General features: G+C 41.2%; 1 protein-coding gene across 1 annotated transcript in view; it reads left to right on the top strand.

Annotated features, from left to right (window-relative positions):
• Positions 1-16,487, top strand: part of GAB3 (GRB2 associated binding protein 3) — a 54,740-nt gene extending 38,253 nt beyond the window's left edge. The window contains exons 7-9 of the mRNA XM_031944372.1: positions 2,669-2,771; positions 4,468-4,581; positions 14,046-16,487. Coding sequence (XP_031800232.1) covers positions 2,669-2,771; positions 4,468-4,581; positions 14,046-14,162 — 334 coding nt within the window. The 3' untranslated portion in view covers positions 14,163-16,487. The remainder of the gene's footprint in view (positions 1-2,668; positions 2,772-4,467; positions 4,582-14,045) is intronic.
• Positions 16,488-17,874: the final 1,387 nt, after the last annotated feature.

The following is a 17,874-nucleotide window of genomic DNA, read 5'->3' as shown; positions in this document are numbered from 1 at the left end:
CCATAAAAGTGTGAGAGAAGGAACTTTTAAAGAGAAATCAAAAGGAAGAGCTGTTCACCTAGTTAGTAACAAACTCCACAAGTTCCACTTGTTCCACAAGTTAAAAAGAGAAATCATTTCCCCAAAAGTTCACATGAATTCCCATAATGGTCTATTGAGAACATTTCCCCTTCAGTACCATAAGCACTTATCATGCTCCTGCTGTATACCAGGTACTGTGCTAGGCTCTAGGGATGCAAATAGGAAAACAGTTCCTGCCTTCAAGGACCTTACTTTCTCTTTAGGGTAAACACATGTACAGCAATAAATATAACAAAAAGAGAAGAAGAATGACTCAAAAAATCCAGTTGATGTTATGATCGTCTTTGAAGATTTGCCGAATGTTTGTAGGGATTCTTTTCTTGAGCTTCCCAGTAACCTGGTAAGGGAGGATAGCCCCATTTTACAGATGTATAGAGAGGCTCAGGTCACGGACTAGTATGTGTCAGAGAAAGTTTTTGTCTTCTGGATTCCACGTTCAGGTCTTTTTCCATGGTGGATGTTGTTTGTTTTCCAAAAAGGGGAACAAAATGGAGTCTGTCACGAATAAGTCAGTGAGCTTGACGGATTTGTGGTCAGATTCTAGAAGGTGCTTTTTGTAGCTCTAACAGTGTGGGATCTTGGGGTCTAACTTCTTTCTCTTGTCTAAGTTCACGCTGTGGGTTTCGTTACACCCCTCCGCTTGAGTCAGCTCCCGACGCTGCCACAAGCCAATGTCCAAAGGCAGGCAACGAATGATGTGACCCAGGATCATTAGCAGAGTTAAGTAGGTCAAGCCCAGAGTGAAATTCTTCGGGGCTGATTTCCGGAGGCACAGGAAGGCGGTCTGTGTCATGCCTTGGGGTGATTAGGAACTTGGAACAGCAGGGAGAAAGTAGAAGGCCGCTCCAGGGAAGGTAAAGCTATTTTCCTTGCAAGGACAGAGGGAATTAGCCCCTTGGGTAAGGGAATGGCAAGCACATTGTCTTGGAAAGTTTGAGGATGATGGAGAAGGGAAGTTGATGACCTTGAATGCTAGATGGCAGCAGCTTCTCTTTATGAAGTAAATCCAAGCTAGTTTCCAGGGCAGGAAGAGAACGCAGCAGCACCTGGGGGGTGGGGAATCAGTTAGGCCTCGGGAAGGAGGTGATGCTGGAGCTGAGCCTTGGAGGCCACTCGAGATTCCCCGAGGTGCAAGGGAGGAGGGAGAACCGTGCAGGCGAAGGCATGAAGGGATGGAATGTGTGCTCGTGGGCCAGTTCAGCTGGAATGGAGGTTGTGTGAGGGGGAGTGATGGGAAATCAGGCTGGAGCCGAGTGGGGAAGAGCCCTGGGGAACGACTGAAATTTAGCTTTTTCAGGAAGAACAGTCCTGCTTTTTCACAAGCCACACCTTGGTCCTGGTCAAAACCAGGAGGTTCTGACCCAACTCCTGGTTCTGACCCAACATGGCAAATCTTTCTTAGTAGAAAAGTCGCAGTTCAGCACATGGGGCACAAGCATGGGTAGCCGAAGCCTTCTACTTGCCCCAACTTCTTAAAAAGATCATCTCCCTACCATAGAGTTCTTCATGGAAGGCCGGGCTCCTCTGTTCTCGGGGCCATCGGGTGCCACTCCCCTCGATAGGGCTCTGCCCAGCTGAAGGCTTCAAGACCATGCAAGACCATCTGTCGGCCGAAGGCTGGAGCCGTGAGCGGAGATATTGCCGTCTCAGCTACTTAGCAAAAAGGCCCAACTTGGGCAAAGAATGACCATTTGCTAGGGAATCGTTTGTGGTCCTGGGAATAACTTCCTTGTAAGGAAAGGAAATTGTTCTATCGATTCATCCCATGGTAGTGCTTCATCTACTCAGTTCACGTAACTACTACAGTCAATGCAACAAACATTTATTCTGTCGGCGCTTTGCTAGAATCTGGGATCCAGAGAACTGATCAATCTACGCGCATTTACAAGGTAGCCTCACTCACACAACAGGAGGAGAAAACAACAAAAAGGAAACCGATCCCGTCCTCACAGGACTTAAAGTCTCCACCTCATTCTTTTGCATCTGCTTTCTGTTTCTCTTGTACGTGGTGGTTTGTGTGTGTTGCCTCCCTCATTAGATGACCTCCTCTGTTCTCCCCCTTTCTCCCTTAGCACCGCCTGGCACACAATAAACACCTAAAATGTTTTTTGACTGATTGATTGATGAGTTAGCAAAATAATTAGCCAAGGGTCACACAAGTAGTGTTGGGTGGGATTAAAGCTCAAACTCAGTCTTTTCTGAACTACAGTCAACAAATATCAGCACCTATCTTGGAACTGGGCAGTCGTGCTATGTAGCTAGAGGAGCCAATGAGTTCATTTCGGTACTAAATACCAATTGCGGTGCAAGATCATTTCTCCAGATGTGTGCCATGTGTCTCTTTGGAACTATTTGACAAAGCTGTCACTCCTAAGTCCTAGCTAAAATTCTTAGTGAGACTTTGGAGGTCAAGCCCCAGGAATGGAGGTAATGATCTCTGGGAACCTGTTGGTGGGGGAGTCTATTGCTAAAAAACCAGAGCTGAAAAGGGATCTCCTCTACATATGGGCCTCCATGTCAGATGTTGGCTCGTTTTCAAAGCATCTGTAAGACATTTCCTTAATATCCTCTATGTTTTTCTTCCTAGCAACCGAACCAACTTTCTCTCTTCAGAAAGAGATGGGATTAATTCTGCAAGATCATTTGCCAATTCAGTTTCCGGAGAAGAGGAAGAAAGTTACATTCAAATGGTAACGTATTTTGCATGTGGATGGAATATTGACAAATTCTTTTTTCTAAGAAATGTGTGTGTATATGTGTGTGTGTGTGTGTGTGTGTGTGTGTGCATGCGCTCTTAAAAAAAATTAGGACACTGACTCTTTATCGTCTGAAACTTAAGGTTAATAAGTCAATAACAGAAACTATTGTGGTCTCCATTTCTCCCTCGCTCCCTACTAGCACACAAATCACACCAAGGTATTTCAAGAAAACTTAGGAAGTATTTCATTGACAAACTCTAGGAAGAAACTTCCGATACCTTCATAGCAAGACTGGTAATGTCTTTGGGGAAATGAAATCCCAACGATACTTGGAGCTTTTCTGTAATTTAGCAGCATCACATTGATGCAGTCTCATCACCCTCAATACTAATTCCTCTCTATACCCGACCTCTGCTTGCCTCCATGACTCTCCTTGGCTCCAGTGGGCAGTAGAAATGATTATGGTTCAGAATGGCTAGGTAGGTAAGGTCATAATGGTCCACTGGGGTCTCAAGGGCTTGTAGGTTCTACCTACAATTTTCTACCAATGCTCCAACATTTGCCTATGCTGGGTGGGCCCTTCAATGAGAAATTAGCTTGGACAGAGTCTACAAGGAGATTACCGGGGAGACAGTTTGGGGGTTAGTTCTTCACGATCGTTAGCTATATCAAAGGGAGGTTATAGAACTATTGCTCTAAACTTTGGCCCTCACTAACCATATCTTTTTCCCAATTCATTGAACTTGGGGGATCTAGGCCAACGATAGTGAGTAGGGGACAAAAAATAAAGAGAAAAATCTAGGAATAATAATCTCCAAGGAAGTAATTATCGGAGCTTTCAATTGCAAATCTATTTAATCTTATGGAGAATATATGGTAATCATTCAAAATTCCATGAAGATCTTCCTAACGTTTCCCAGACCTCAAAATGGCTGTTGGGAGCCATGCTTCTCTTGTGGTAGCCGTACCTTCCACTGACAATAAGTTCCAACTTTTTGGTGATGTTGTTGATGGTCTTAAAGAGATGCCGGGGCTCAGATTTATCCTCATTTATCCCCAATGAGATGATGAGCCTGCCTGAATTTAATTGGACACTAGGGGGAAGCATCAGAACAGGACTTTTGCTCTGTTCTGCTAATAATTAGGTAAATAGTAATTAGAAAATTTGGCCTCCTCAAGCAGGGAGAGCAGTAACTATAGACGTTCTGAAGTACATGGTGGCTTCAGTGAGGCTGTAGCCAAGAAGAAAAGGGGGCAATTCTGGCAAAGAAAATCTGAGTGAAGCTAAGCAATGACCAATAGATAACATTTGCCTTTTAGCAAAGTACTTACTTTGTACCCAGGTGCTTGTATTTTCTATATTTTATCTCTTTATTAAAGTTGAATTCATAATACTTGTATTTTCATCAAGTTCTATTTTTTACTGACAAGTCTTACACAGATACATTCATTTCAGTCATTCAGGCTTGACTGAAGGCTGGAGCCCAGGGCAAATGAAGGTAGATAATTTTCAGGAAAGCAGTGCTTGGGAGGAAGTGACTATCCTCTTGAAGGCTATTTTCCCAAATCCAGTCCTGTACCAAGACCACCGCTGTCCCTACACTTAAAGCTTCCTCCGCTCCTTTTGCGAAGCCTGATGTTAGGTCATATTGTGCTCAGTTCTCGAATGTCTTCTTTTTTCTGGCAGGAACACAGACGTGGACACTCCCCTTGTGAGGGCGCTTTTTCTTGGCCAAAGAAATTCAGTCTTGATTACTTAGCCTTGGATTTTAATCCAGCTTCTCCATCTCCGGTGCTCAAGGTAGGAATCTGCGTTCAAGCCCTGGGTCTGGTCCATTGCAGGAACCTTTAACTTGGACGTTCCACTATCTCCTTATGTTTCCTTATTGGACTTAATTATTTCTTTGCTTCTGGGAACTTGCTCCAAGATGTTCGCATGGGTCTTGGAGATTTAGTTTTGCTCAGATACTAGTGAGTGTTTAAGAGTGGGAACGGGGCTTATTTTGGAGAGGAAGGAGTTCTATCCCTTGGTATCCTATATCAGATAAAGTGAAAGTGCCATTTTCATGCCCTAGATGTGGTCAACAGTAGGGAACCTCCAGCAGGCTAGTGGCTGCCAGATCTCCATATGTACTTCTCCCTCCCTCCCTCCCCAACAAGCCTTCCCTTGTGACAAAAAAATTTTTATTCTTATGTATTTGTATTAACTTCTTGTATATCTTGGTGTTTGGGGTTGGGCCTGACTCAGACTGGACTCCACCTAGTTTATGTTCGATATTGGAACCCAGTGAGACGCTCATGCACCATTTGACACTTAACAAAAGGAGATTTACTTGACCATAGCAGTGAAAGATATTCAACAAGGACATGCATTGAGGATATCTGATTTGTTTCATTTAAATGAAACTCTCTTGCCTCTCAACTGCCCATTACGGTCTGCCTGCCAGACATCAGGGAGAACCTGGAGCTCCTTGTGATTCTTTTGTACTCAAGTGACCAGTTATGTCAATAGCCTGAACCTTTCATTCCTTGAGCCAAACAAATTTCAAATATATTTTCAATACATTTTAAAGGAAAATCAGCCAAACTTGCATGGTGGGGTGGAAAAATTAGGATATTTCTCATAACCACACTGGGATATCAAACATTTGTCAGAGAAGTTGACTTTCAAGTATTTCCAAGGTAAATGTTTCCTTTCTAATTTAAAATTTTAAGTTATCTAAAATTATATGCCAAAAAGAAATGCTTCCATATACACAGAATAAAAACCAATTTATATATAAACCCATAGAGCTCCATTTCACACTTTGCTTTTTTTAATACAATAAATGCCGTGTGTTATTTTCAAAACTTTGTGCTTCCTTCTGCATTTTCTTCCATTTTATTTGCATTTTTAAAAAGTTACAATCCCTCCCTTTCCTCTCCTTCCCCTTTCCTTCCGTTTTTCTCTTCCCTTTTCCCTTCCCTTCCCTCCCTTCTCCCTCCCCTCTCCTTTCCTCTCCTCCTCCTTGTTCCTCTCTCTTTCTCTCTTGATATCATTGTTTCTATCTCTATTAAACTTATTATTATTATTCGTTTTTAAACAAGATATACCTCATTATTTATTTTTCAAATACCTATTTTTATCACATTCTTTTAAAAAGCTTCAGTTTCTCTGCATTTTCCCAGTAGTTTTTTGCCCAAATACACTTCTTTGGGAATCTTACCTGACATGAAAGGAGGTAACAGAATCAAAGGGAAAGGTCTGAGCAGGAGGAGTCACAAGGGAATCTCTGAAGTGGGATGGGAAGGACTTTTCAAGGTCAAAGGATTAATAAGAAGCAGCTCCTTAAGTTTCAGATAAATTTAAAAATGCAAACCATATACTTCCCCCCCCCCCCCCCCCCGTGGTTTTCAAATTAGCTGTCTTTCTTTATTACACTAAAACAATAAGTTTATCCATTGGGGGAGGAGGGGCAGGGGTTGATCTAAGTGCTATTTATTTTTAAAACTTTTTGTTTGTTTGTTTTTGAGAGGCAATTGTGGTTAAGTGACTAGCCCAGAGTCCTCCAGCTAGGAAGTGTTAAAAAGTGTCTGAGATCCTGCTGACTTCAGGGCTGTTGCTCTGTCCACTCACTGCACCATCTAGCTGCCCCCACCCTTAAAACTTTTATAGAATTAAATGCTTTTTTTCCCTTAAATTCTAGAGAGCGGTATCCCAAAATTCACTAAGAAATTTCATCATAAGTTGCTAAGTGAAAATGATTCATCTCCAAGCTTCTTAATCTTCAAACTACTAAAATGTACTAAGATGTTTTAGCAGTTCTACAAACTTATTATCTGGCCTTATTTCTGTAATTCCAATGTGACTAAGGCTGATATGGCAGGGAGAAAAAGATCTTAGAAAGCTTTTTTTCTTTTCTTACAATTTAATTTCCCAACTGAAAGCTAACATGGGAGTTAGTCCTGTTACTGGGACAATTGCTTCAAGTATGAAACTTTATTAATCTCCTTCCATATTCTAACCTCTTTGGCTACAGCCTTTTAGCGGTTTTCTTTTAAATTGTTCTTTAAACATCCTACATTTTATAAAGACATAAAAACAGAAAGAAGATGATAAGATGGAATATGAGGAAAAAGTTCCTTTTGAGGGGAGTTGGGCAAAAAGCATCACTTAAAGTTGCCCAGCAAAACCAAAAGTTTATCTGATCAGAAGAAGATTTTTCTATAACTGATTTTAATTTCTTTAATTTGTAACAATGATAAAGGCCCAAATTATCTGCTGAATCGATTGCAGGTTCATGCCAGATGCCACATAATTCAATTGCATGCTGTTTAGTCATTCCCATAACTATTGGGAGCATCCCCTAGTCCCATGCTATAAAAAATGTCTATCTAAGAGGGAACCCACAGTCTGCTGGAACCCATCTTCTGTGGCAACTTCTGAAAACCCAAAACTGAACTCCACTTCTCCAATCCCAGGGGTGGGCCCAAAGTAATCCTCGAAATCCAAATAAGCAAAAACCAAATCCTAAACCTTACCTGAGCTCAGAAAAAAAAAAAAAAAAAAAAAAAAAAAAAGGATGGAGAGTAGAGAGTAGGAGTCTTACCTCCAGAGGCAGTCTTTTCTGAGAGAAACCCTCAGGGAAAAACTAATGGGAGATCTCTAAGGAGTTTTGTTGGAAGACTATCAGCTGGAGTCTAAGTCCTGACCTGACTCAGAATGGCCACCAAAAACCTGGTAGGTAAAAGATGAAATGACGAGAAAAACAAAAACTTGATCTTCTGAGCATATTGATTTATTAAGCAAGGTATGCCAGTTGCCTAACAAAACAAGACCAGACCCTGTCAACTTAGGCCTGAAGGTAGAATGCAGAGGGAGAAAAACTTTTGTACATTAAAAATGATTAATTAATTAATTAAGGCCAATTAATAAAAAGAAACAATGAAATCTGTAACAACAATGAAACAAGGTAATCTGAATTTTAATTGGATTAGAGTCTTTTCAACTCGGGAGGGGAAGAAAGAACAAATACAATTCTCTGGATTTAAAAAAGGAGTATCTGTAAACAAAGGAACAAGGATACAATAACTGATTAACCATTATGGAGCCAGTTTTCAGATAAGACAGATTGGTTGCTTAGGATGTACAATTGTGAAAACTCCTTGCATCCATCTTAGGATCTGACTAAGTCTCTGGTCAGCATAACTTAGATTTCTAGGGTCTCTAAGTAGGTAGGGTGGCCCAGTTTCGCAGCCCGAAGGGCTAGCTTCAAACAATGCAGTAAAGTTTTCTCCCAGTTCCTACAATTGAGTAAAGTTTTCTAATAAGACAGAAGTTGGACTAGACCCATAATTGAATAGAGAAAGGGAACTGAGCTAGCTCTAGAACTGAGTTACAACAGTGTGATTCACTCAATTCCCACTACCACTGTCCTAGCTCCCTCAATTCTCTCTATTCTTCCCTCTCCCATTAACTAAAAGTAAGAATAGTGGGGGGGGGGACGACTTGTAAAAGTTAAGTGAAGTCAAGCAAAAGCAGTCCACACAGGGTCCGAGAATGGCTGTCTCCCTCCGCTCCCCGAGTCCATCCCTTCATTGGCAACAGGTAGGCACCATCCTTCTTCACCATTGGTTTTCAGGAGAGAGGTGGGGCAGTGTCCCTGCCAGGGTTCTTTAGCCTTTAAAAAAAACCGTTGTTGCTTTGTATATATTATTCTTCTGATTCAACTCCCTTCACTTTGCCTCATTTTGTGCTAGCCAGGATTCCCTGAAATTGTCTTTTTTTTTTTTTTTTGGTTGCTTCTTACGACACAAAGACATTCCATTATATTAATATGCCACAATTTCTTAGCTATTCCTCAAATGCCTAAGAGACAATCTAAGTCACCTCCTTAGATTCTTCTTTTCTTTTATTCCTCTCCTCCCTTCCCCTAACCACCGTTTAATCCCCCCTTCAGGATCAGGAAGTTTGTTTTACTTGTGACTTTTTCCCCTTTGGTGTTATCTTTCCCTTTCCATCCCCTCCCCTACTGGTTTCCTGTTAAGTTTGAGGCGGATTTTCGCTAAACGGTGTGTGTTGTATGTTCAGTTCTCTTTTGTTTATTCCACATAAGAAGTAAGATTCAGCAGGCGTCCATTCCTCCCACTCTTTCCTCCATAATTATATGTTATTCTACTATATTCCAGTGATGGAAAATAGTAAATCCATCCCCGTCTTCATTTCTACAATATATCCAGGGGTGTGCTGGAACCAGCTCAGCCTGGCTCTTCAGAGCCAATTTAACAATCGCTAAATATCGAAGGTGAACATTTATGTGGAAATTGGCAACTGCTACGAATCAGGACTTGGTTTATTATTCTGTCGATTGTCTGGGGGTCAGCAAAACTATGGTTCACCACCTGTTTTTGGACAACCCAAGAGCTGTGAATTGTTTTTACATTTTAAAATAAAGTTTGATTGTATTTAAAAATGTAAAAACTAGTCTTATCTAGCTGCCACCAGAAGTCAAATATGGCCTGGGGACCCATAATGTATTAACCTTTAAACTAGACTTAAGAAAGTGATGAAGAAAATGTTAATAGTACAGTTAAACTTCAAAGTGTATAGTGTGTGTGTGTGTTTTTCCAGAGAGCTAGTTGTTAAAACATTTACCTGCACACCCGAGTAGACTTCTCCTTTTAGCTTCCCTTCTCTTTCCCCAATACAGACTCTCAAAACCCCCAGAACTTCCTTTTTTACTTCTTTAGTTTTCAGTACCTTTTGAAGGCATCAAGATTCTGCTGAGACACTAGTTTCTTTTCCACCTAGTAGCATGCACTCTCATATCCATCCCCTAACAAATTGGCCTCTCTAGTTTCTCTGGACTCTTGTGTTGTTTTTCAAAATTCCTATCCATAAGGCTTTGGCATTTTTTTAAAAATTGGAAATGCTTGAAAATCCTCTGTTTCATTAAAGGCCCATTTCCCTTCCCATACTCCTTCCTCTACTCAACTTTGCAGAGCAAGTTATTCTCGATAGTAAGCCTTGTGTTTTGCTTTTTGGACTATTATATTCCAAGCTCTCCTTTGGTTTTTAGTAAACACTACCAGGTCTTGTGTGAACCTGACCGATTCTTTGCTATCTGAACTGCTTCTTTCTGGATGTAGTTTTTTTCTCCTTTGATGTGGCAGCTCTGGATTTTGGCTATGACATTTTTCCTGGGACTTTTCCTTTTGGGGTCTCTTTTTCAGGAGGAGAATAGTGAAGTCTTCCCATCTTCACTTTGCCCTCTGGTTCTAATAGATTTGGGTAGTTTTATTTAATTTAGGATTTTTTGAAAGAGTTTCTCCTCTAAACTATTCTTCAGAGCTTTTGTTTCATTTTTAGACTTCTTGCTTTATTTCTCCCAGGTACTCATATAACTCTTGTGGAGAATTCATTTTTTCCCTGGAGTCTTTGCCTACAGTTGTTATGGAGTTAGTCTTAGTGTGCTCAGCACTCCTAAACCTGGGCCATCTAAAACACGTGCACTGAGGTGCCATGTAATTTGGGTTGGCGTGGCACTGATTGGTGCGACTACTCCCTGGGGTTTTCAAGGTTCTGCACCCTGAAGCTTTCTCAAATGAGTTCTCTTTTCCTAGTGCCTCTGGGTATAGATTATTGCATGCTACAGATGTCTCTGGCAGTTTCGGATGGTACTGGGAGGCTATGCTATGCCTTACTGGCTTTTCTCCGTGGGAGAAACTGGCTGACTTTTTCTGCAGCTCTAAAGCGAATGAAGTCATTTGCTATAGTTTCTCATTGAATTTGTTGATTCGTTATTTCTTAGTTTTATTTTTTCCCACTTAATAGTATTTTACTTTTCCTAATTACATGTAAAGATAGTTTACAATATTTACTTTTGTTAGATTTTGAATTCTACAGTGTTTTTTCTCCCTCCCCAAGACGGCAACCAATGTGTGCAATCTTATTAAATATATTCTACATTAGATGTGTTGTGCAAGAAGTTTGACTCATTATTTCTTATGGCACACTAATCCTCCGTTGCAGTCTGTCAGGCTGCTTTCTAGCTTCCTATAGAATCCTTCTTCTTCAGTTAGTGAATGCTGGGGTTTTGAGTTTGATTGTTTCTGAATCTTATTTATCTAAACTGAATATTCCAGTGATCTATTTTCTCATTTTTAACCAGCACCAAATAGTTTTGATAATTCTATGATTTCAATACAATTAGAGGCTGGAATGTTAGCATAGCCTTGTGGCTATGACACTAATTCTTTTTATTTTGTTTCTGCTTATTGTGAATTTCCTTTGAGTATTTAATAAAATTTGCTCCGGCTTTCATGAGAAGTAGAATTTCAGGGTTGTCATATTTGAACTCTCTTCTCTATTTCACTTTAATGTTAATGGACATACAAATCTTATCCCATTTTCTTTTTCTATTGAGAATTCATTTATTCGTTTGTTGGCCGGTTGCTTCCTTATTTTTTTGGACCTTTTGCTATGACTTATTTAGAAATAACATTTCTTTAAGGAAGCTATCTCATTTGATGGGAGGTTTTTGTGTAACAATCGGGAAACCCAGACAACCTCTCTGCCTTCCCCATGATTTCTTACCACTTGGCCAGGGCATTCTATCTCTGGGTCTGGGACCCTTGTTACTGCCACCTTGGGTGCTGGTTGCCTTTGATAACCCATGTGTCCCTTCTCTTGGAGTAAGATACAGTTCTGGGTAGCACAAGCTTGGTTTGGAGGCAATTGTCTTCTATTATTCCTACTTACCCCAGACAACACCCATTATAATGCCCCTGTCTTTTGCCACTGCATAGAATTCCCTCCTCTCCACTCCCATAGGAATCCACTGTTTCATTTCTTTTTGGGGGGTGAGACTCTCCTAATACCCCCATTCTAGTCCCTCCCCATTCATTGCTTTTATTCTATGACCCCATAGCTGCCCATTCTTATTGATGAATTAGGAAAATAGCTATTTCTCTGTTTATATCTGGGATATATGTAAGTGTAGGTGCTTCTTTAGCTCCTCTTTACACACTAGAGCAACTTGTCATTGTCTTATTTTTTTCCCACATACGATATTGTTTTACTTATAGGAGATCATGGGATGTGGCCAACAGAATGCTAATTTAGCTTTACCCTCTTTTCTTTCTTGAAGATTCCCTTAATTCTTCAGTTGATTAGGGTTTTTTTGTCTCTTGAATGATCCTTTGTTCTGGATTTTACCTATTAGTCCAAGTTACTTTAAAAAGAGCAAATGATAACAACATGAAAGAATTGGTTCTATTACTTAATCCTTTCTTGATAATTATATTTATTTTCCCTTTTTGTGTTTCTCTTGTTTTGAAGGTTTATAAATTGGATATTCTGTTAACTTATAGGAGTTTTTAATTTTTCTTTTTTGTAAGAATTTCTCAAATGCTTGGGTTTTTTTTATTGTTGTTCATGGTCTTTCATTGATGATCGGGTTCAATTTTGCAAGACGTTTTGAGTTGCAACTTGTTCCTTTATTTTTTTGAAATATCTTATGCTATTCTCTTCTGCAATTTTGTAAGGCTGCAGAGTAATCCTGAATTACTATAATTGACTTTACTTTCATCACTTGGCTTGTGTCTTCTTTTCAAATGATTGCTTTTTGTAGCTCTTTTGCCACGTTTTCTTCCGTTTCTATATGTTTCAGTTACAAATCTGTCCTTCTTTCATAGTAACTAATTCTTTGGCGAGACTCTCTATCATGCGTTCTCATTTTTCTACTTTGTTGTTTGTCTTCTTTAATTCTGTATTAAAAACTTTCATTTCTGACCCAATCCCCCCTCCAATATCTTACTGTACAAGTTTATTTTCTCTTCTGAACCATTCTGGTGGTGCTCTGGAATCCATGATATCTGGGAAATTCACAGATAGGAATTTCTGGTTCATTTTTTTCATAGCATAGTAATTATTCAAAAAGCTATGGCCTTTACATTTGTCCCAGTCATTTTTTCCTTCTGTCTTGAGGAATCTCACTCTATGGGTGTATACACTTGCAAGTCTGGCTTATATCAAGCCATGCTCTCTCCTCACGCCTCCTAAATAGCTGACAGCTTCTTTTCTCTCTCTTTTGTTGGGTCTTCTTCTATCTTTAGCCTAGTAATTATGGGTGTTCCCTAAGGCTCTGTCCTGGGATTTCTTTTTTTTTTCTTCACACCATCTCATTCATTGATGTCATCAACTCCCATGAGCTCAATTATTGTCCCTATGCTGATGAATCCCAAATTTAGATTCCAGTTTCTAGGCTCTCTCTTTGGGTGTCAGGCCTGCATCACCAACCACCACCTGATGGCAATCTCTGTGTGTCCTCAACACACTGTTGCCTTGCCCCCCAAAACTCTCCTCTTGGGAATTTTCCTATTATTGCTGAGAGCTCTCCACCATCTCAGTCATCCAGGCTTGTGACCTCAGTATCATCTTTGACTTTTGACTTTCTTTCGATCTCTGTATCCAATCAGTCGTCAGTGTTCTTGATTTTCCCTCCTCAGTATGTTTTGGATTTGTTCTTTTTTTTGCACTTGCATGGCCACTGTTCCCTTCAATCGTTCATCACTTTTTACCTGGACTCCTGGAATAGCCTCCTGGTTCTAATCCATCCTCCTCATAGCTGCTGAAGTTCACTTCTGACCATGTCACCCTCTATTCAACAAACTCTACCGGTCGCTCATGCCTCCAAGCTCAGATAAACCCCTTGATTTGATACTTCAAGCTCTTTACGACCTGGCCAGCCTTCTTATACATTATTCTCTTATTATACGTGCTGCACTGTGTGGGACAGCCAAAATGGCCTTCTTCCCATTTCTGCCAACCTCATGCTTTTGCATAACATCTTTCCCATGCCTATAATGACCTCCTTCCTCAATATGACCTCTCTGAATCCCTGGTTTCCTTTAAGACTTCACTCTAGCTCCATCTTCTGCCTTTCTCAATCCTTCGGTTGCTATGAAGACCTTTCTTCTTTCCTTTCTCCCTCCCTACCACCGTTTTGCATGTTTTGACATGTTGTCTCTCCAGTTCAGATCAAGGCTCCTGGAGACCAGGAGGCTCTCCCTCTTGTCTCTAGGTCCCCAGGACTCCAGGACCTGACACACAGTAGGTACTTAACAATAAAACTTCAACCATAAAAATAATATGTAGTCGTATCATGTTACCTTCTGAGACTAAGGGGAGTGTGAAGAGCACCGGTGTCCAGGATGAGAGGAGAGCGGAAGGCTCTGAACGCTTTGATCTTAGCTGATGCAAACTGGTCTGTTCTTCCCTTACAGAAACCTCTGATTTCAGAAGAGCATCGAGTTGACTACGTCCAAGTAGATGAACAGAAAACTCAAGCCCTGCAGAACACTAAGCAGGAATGGACTGATGAGAGGCAGGCCAAAGTGTGAACAAAGCAGGCCTGGGGCATGCTTGAAGGTGCACCTTTGTTGTGTGCCCCGCTGAGCATGGGATGCCAAGAACCTAGGGACGAGGGAGAAATGGTTTACTGGCCGATAATTGGCCCTTCAGTCAGAGAGAAGCGGGGGATGTGTCGGCTGGGATCAGAAATATTGGGTTTGAATCCTGCCTCAGACACTTCTTACCTGTGTGACTTGAGTAAGCCACACTTATCTTCTCTAGACTTCACTAAAATGAAGAGGTTGAACCTTATGACCTTGAGGATCCTTTCCTCCAACTCGGTCTAGGATCCTGTGCTACCTAGAACAAGACTCTAGAGTTGGTTGTCTATTTTATATTAACTGTCATCCTGGATGGCTGTCAATAGCGTGGAGCTCACACCCTGGCCAGCCTTCAGGAGATGACAGCAGTGAAATGAGGGAGGAGTCTGGATCCTGAGTCCAGTGGGCATTCTGATCACCCTGAGTGGTCCTTGGACTATCTAGTGAAGGTGCCCCTCTCATGGGATGGGAGCGTGGTCAGAGCCCGGGATAGACCAAGCAAACTTGAGCTGGGGGAGGGAAGAAGCAACCCACTGCAGCCTACTGCAGAGAACCCTGCTGGTAGTCCTCCCACCCCAGCCTCTGGAGCCGCCCTTTGGGCCTCCTGGACACAAGCTATGGGGAGTCAGACCAGAGACTTTGCTGCGATGGCTCTCTCTGCCAATACCCACTGGTGCACCAACCCAGGTGCAACGCATCCACTTGCCCTGGGCAAATATGGCCAGTGTGATACAGATGTTGAAGCCTGAGCATCTAGAAGGGGCAAGGCCAAGAGAATGGCAACCTCAGAGTAGGGAGAGCTGGAGGACCTACAGGCAAGCCCAGCTCTGTTGCTCACAGTTAGGTGAAATTGGGCAAAGATACTTTTCTCTTCTTGGGCCCCATTTGCTCATCTGTAAACTGAAGGATCAAACTAGATTATCTGGAAGGTCTATACTAGCTTTAAATGCACAGGTACATGTGAATGTAAATCAGTGTGTGTGTGTGTGTGTATGTGTGTGTGTGTGTGTGTGTGTGTGCGCGCGTGTGCATGTGTATGACACAGCATGGTGTCAAAGAGAGAGAGCTGGCCTTGAAGTCTGGAAGACCTGTCTCTGAGCCACCCTGACTGTGGGTATCCCTAGACATGTCATTTATTTGTAATTGTCATTGACACTTTCTAAGACTATAAATCTGTATTGACCGAGGGATTTTCTATGCTAGGAGTTTCCCCCACACCACTGAAATTACAAATATGAACTGGAACATGCACACTCACACACACACACACACACACACACAGAGAGAGAGAGAGAAAGAAAAGAAAACCTCAGAAAGTCAAAGCTCAAATTTTCTCCAGGTTAGCTTAGGGATACATGTGGAAGGTTGGGAGAAGGGAGAGAACTGGGGTAGTGTTTCTAAGCAAATGAATGAGATTTTTTTTTCATCTCTTAGGATTGGAGTATTACTCCAACTAGGACTAGAACTTTCAAGACCATGTAGCCCACCCCTCTCATTTTATAGAGAAGGAACTGGCCTTGCCCAGTGTCACCAATTTTGCCCCTGACCTATTTTCATCCCCTCCTCTAGCCAAGGCCGTGAGGCTTCCATAACTCAGGTTCCATGCTGAGGTCTTGACTTCTTTTGGCTTTTTGCCCTCCCTAGGATATTCTCCAAAGTAGTTTGTAGAGAAGTTTCCCCAGATATGTGGTAATGGGAACCATCAACTCTCAAGCAAGTACTCAGTGTACAATATGGTTGTCAACAATACTGGTTGTGAGAGAGCCTTGATTCACCCCCTATAGAAAAACCAGGAGCCTGTTGCCAAATGCAGGACTATTAAACATTCAAAGAACCTCTCAGCTTGCCCTATACCCCCATTCACAAAGGGAACTGAACTTGGCTTTGGTGTCATGGCAATGAAACTCTTGCTTGATAAGTCTTACCTTTACTGTAGCGCCATTCTGGATTCAACTCCCTGAAAAGGCACTATGCTTTGGAACTTGCTGAACAAACAAATCCCTACTCTCTGAACTTGGATTATCCAATTCACAGTCTGTCTTTGCTCTCCAAGTTGGATGCTAAGCAGGAACCATGTGGACTTCTTCTTTAAAGGGTATACTGCATCTGGAAATCTCTCTCTAGGTGAAGGACCTCCATTCTTGAACTCAGGAACTCTCAAACGTGGAGTTAGCCACAAGGTAACTCTCAAAGCTGGTGCTACACAGAAAGTCTCTTTCTCTGCTAGAAGACAGGATGCTGCTGCCTAAGAAATTCAAATCCACACCCCCCCCCCCCCCCCCCCCCGCGGCCCACCAAAAATCCCACCCCCCCCCCCCCCCCCCCCCCCCGCCACAGCCTTCCCCTTTACACAAGGGCTGGGATTTAAGAAGCCTGTCCTTGAATTTGCCTTTCAAGCTATGGGCAAGCATGTCTCCCCCAATTGTGTGCTTCTGCTGTAAGTTGCCATTGCTCTTCCTGGTGCTGATGAGGTTGGGGTGGGGGTAGAAAGAGAGAAATCCCTTCCCCCTTCCCATTGCTATATTTTGTCAGAAGATTCAAGGGAAAATGTAAACCCTAAAGAACTGAAAGCCCCAAAGAATCAGGTCACTTTGCTTTTATAGGCCATGATGAGATACGGTTGTTCTTCATTTAGGGAACAGTTGTTCTCTGTTCATTAGTTGCCTTCATATCATCATGGCTAATGTTCTGTAATCTCATTGGTTTCACTGGGAATTCCACTGTGATCAGTGACTTAATAGTGACTTTCTGTAGCCCGTCTCAGCAGTTTGACCAAGTTAACCAATAGCTTATTTTATGGGGGGGTGGTTCATAAAATCAGCTCCTAGTTTTATTTATTAGTTCAATGATTTTCTTCCTTTCAATTTTATTAATCCCTCGATTTTCAAGATTTCCAATTTGGTGTAAATTGGGGATTTAAAATTTTTCTTTTTCTAGTTTTTTTAGTTGCATGCCCAATTCATCGATCTGTTCTTTCATTCTTTTATTAATATACACATTTAGAGATAGAAATTTTTGCTTTTTATTGATGCAAACATTTATTGCTATAAATTTTCCCCTAAGAAGTGCTTTTTTTGCATCCCATAAATTTTGGTATATTGACTTATTATTGTTAATTCTCTTTAATGAAAATATTTATTGTCTCTGTGGTTTGTTCTTTGATCCACTTATTCTTTGGGATTAGAATATTTAGTTTCCAGTTGATTTTTAAACTGTTTCCATGGCTCTTTATTGAATGTAAATTTTATAGCACTATGACAAAAAGGATGCGATCATATTTAATTTTTCTAAAATTATGTTCATCTCTTTAAATTCTTTCTTGTTTATTGTATGGTTAGATTTATCTAGTTTGAAAGGGAAAAGTTGAGGTCTTACAGTACTACAGTTTTACTATTTTTTCCTGTAACTCATTTAATATATCCTTGAAGTATTTGGAGGCTGTGCCATTTAGTGCATATTTATTTAGTATTGCTAAGTAATATTGTCTATGGTACCTTTTAGCACAGTGTAGATTCCCTGCTTATCTCTTTTAATTGTCTATATTTGCTTTTGCTTTGTCTGAGATCCTGATTGCTACCTCTGCTTTTTTTTTTAACCTCAGCTGAAGCATAATGGGTTCTGCTCCAGCCCTTTATTTTTATTCTGTGCATGTTTCTGTGTT

This window comes from Sarcophilus harrisii, chromosome X, assembly GCF_902635505.1.
Source record: "Sarcophilus harrisii chromosome X, mSarHar1.11, whole genome shotgun sequence".
Taxonomy (NCBI): domain Eukaryota; kingdom Metazoa; phylum Chordata; class Mammalia; order Dasyuromorphia; family Dasyuridae; genus Sarcophilus; species Sarcophilus harrisii.
This window is presented reverse-complemented; position numbering and strand designations above follow the sequence as displayed.